A 1,565-nucleotide genomic window follows, 5' to 3' on the forward strand; every position below is an offset into this window, starting at 1 on the left:
TGGGTGGCAGAGAGTTTAAACCATAAGGCTGGCAGCTGGATGCTGTTATAAAGAGTTATTTTAAAAACTGGATGGCTCCCGAAGTGTTTTGGTGCCCATAAACCCGGAGGCTCCTGGGCATAAATGAGAAGTGGCGTGCTGAGCTCTGCATCCCCTGAGGGCTGCAGTCAAAGGCAGCAGCCCGTGGGTGCCAGGGGAGACAGGTAGCTTTCATGGCTTCAGTTCTTTCTTCTGAACCATTCCATCCAGGATTGGACACTGTGGCCAAGTGACCAAGCCAGCCTCCTGGGAAGCCCACAGTCCCACTCCTCCATGGCCTATGTTTCCCCTGAGATCTTCTAGAGCTGGCAAGCATCCTGCACAACCAGCTAGGAGGAAGTCTGTGCAAGGTCTACTGCAGCACAGGGAGCATGGCAGGGAGAGGAGGGGGAGGAAAGCAGCCAGGTAGCTGATTAGGAAAAGCCTCTGGCTCACAGGAGGTCTTAGATAAGGGAAGTCATACCTGAAAGAAAAACAGACAGGAAAATAGGCTCCAGGAAAATAGGACCTGGGGCCACATGGTTAGAAGGGGACTGCTGCAGAGCCAGGAGGATTCTGCTCATGGATGGCTGAAAGTGGGCAAGAGTGTCCATGGACAGACCACCACCTTCTGTTAGCACTGGCACCAAGCCATGTTTCTCCCCAGCACATGCATAGGCAGCCTGGGTGAGAAACCAAGAGCAGAAACACCAACACCAAAACCCACTGGGTGAGTCCACACACACACATCCCCAAGTCCCAATCCTTGCTGGGAAGAGCTGTCCATGAGTAGCCAGGAGAGCTTGCACCATTGCTTCCATCTTGCCAGGTAAATGGGGCCTTGACCTCTCCTGGGTGGGGTCTGGACAGGGATGAGGCAAGGAGTTGGCTCAAAGTGATCACTACAGACTGGATGCTGTCAGGTCTGTTCATCATCAAGGTGGGGAGCCCCACAGGGTCCTGAGCAGGGCAGGAGGCTGCTTTGCAGCTCATCTGGGTGGATCTATTTGGTCCATACTCTTGGCAGCTCTGATCGCCTCTCCTTGCAGGTGTGAAACCTCCTCCTCATCCTCTCTCTTCCTAGGCCATGCACCAGTCCCAGCAACACTGCAGCAGCATAGCTCTTGGCTGTAAGCACTGCGGGTCATCAGCTGTCGCAGGGAAGTGGGATTGGGGCAGGACTCTGTGGGGAAAACCTCATCTGAGGGAGCAGGAAGAAGCAAGAGAGGAGGATTTCACTCAAGTACCTCGAGCGTTGGGGAAGGCGCTCCGCAACTTCTCCATTATGTCTTCCAGGCACATGCTGACTTCCTGGGTTTTGGCTTCCACCTCATCTGCAGTGGGAAAGAGGGGATGTGGGTGTGAGCAGACTTTCTGGACATCTGCAGGATGGCAGGCTGCAGGCAGCTTCCTGCAGCATCGAAACAAGGCAGCTCAGTGCAACCCCAAATCTCACCTGCAGCTTCGGTGTCAGGGGTATTGTGCTCTTTCTCCTTTGCCTGGCTACCTTCAGACTGATGTGGAGACGAAGCCAAGGAAGAGGCTGG

General features: G+C 54.5%; 1 protein-coding gene across 1 annotated transcript in view; it reads right to left on the bottom strand.

Moving 5' to 3' along the window:
• Window positions 1–1,257: 1,257 nt before the first annotated feature.
• The window catches only part of DRP2 (dystrophin related protein 2), an 18,219-nt gene continuing 17,911 nt past the window's right edge, over window positions 1,258–1,565 (bottom strand). Inside the window, exons 21-22 of the mRNA XM_009078859.1 lie at window positions 1,475–1,565; window positions 1,258–1,352 (exon numbers count right to left, since the gene is read on the bottom strand). The exon at window positions 1,475–1,565 is cut by the window's right edge and continues 18 nt beyond it. Of these exons, the coding sequence (XP_009077107.1) occupies window positions 1,258–1,352; window positions 1,475–1,565 (186 nt within the window). The remainder of the gene's footprint in view (window positions 1,353–1,474) is intronic.

Source organism: Acanthisitta chloris, unplaced genomic scaffold (assembly GCF_000695815.1).
Source record: "Acanthisitta chloris isolate BGI_N310 unplaced genomic scaffold, ASM69581v1 scaffold12497, whole genome shotgun sequence".
In the NCBI taxonomy this organism is placed as follows: domain Eukaryota; kingdom Metazoa; phylum Chordata; class Aves; order Passeriformes; family Acanthisittidae; genus Acanthisitta; species Acanthisitta chloris.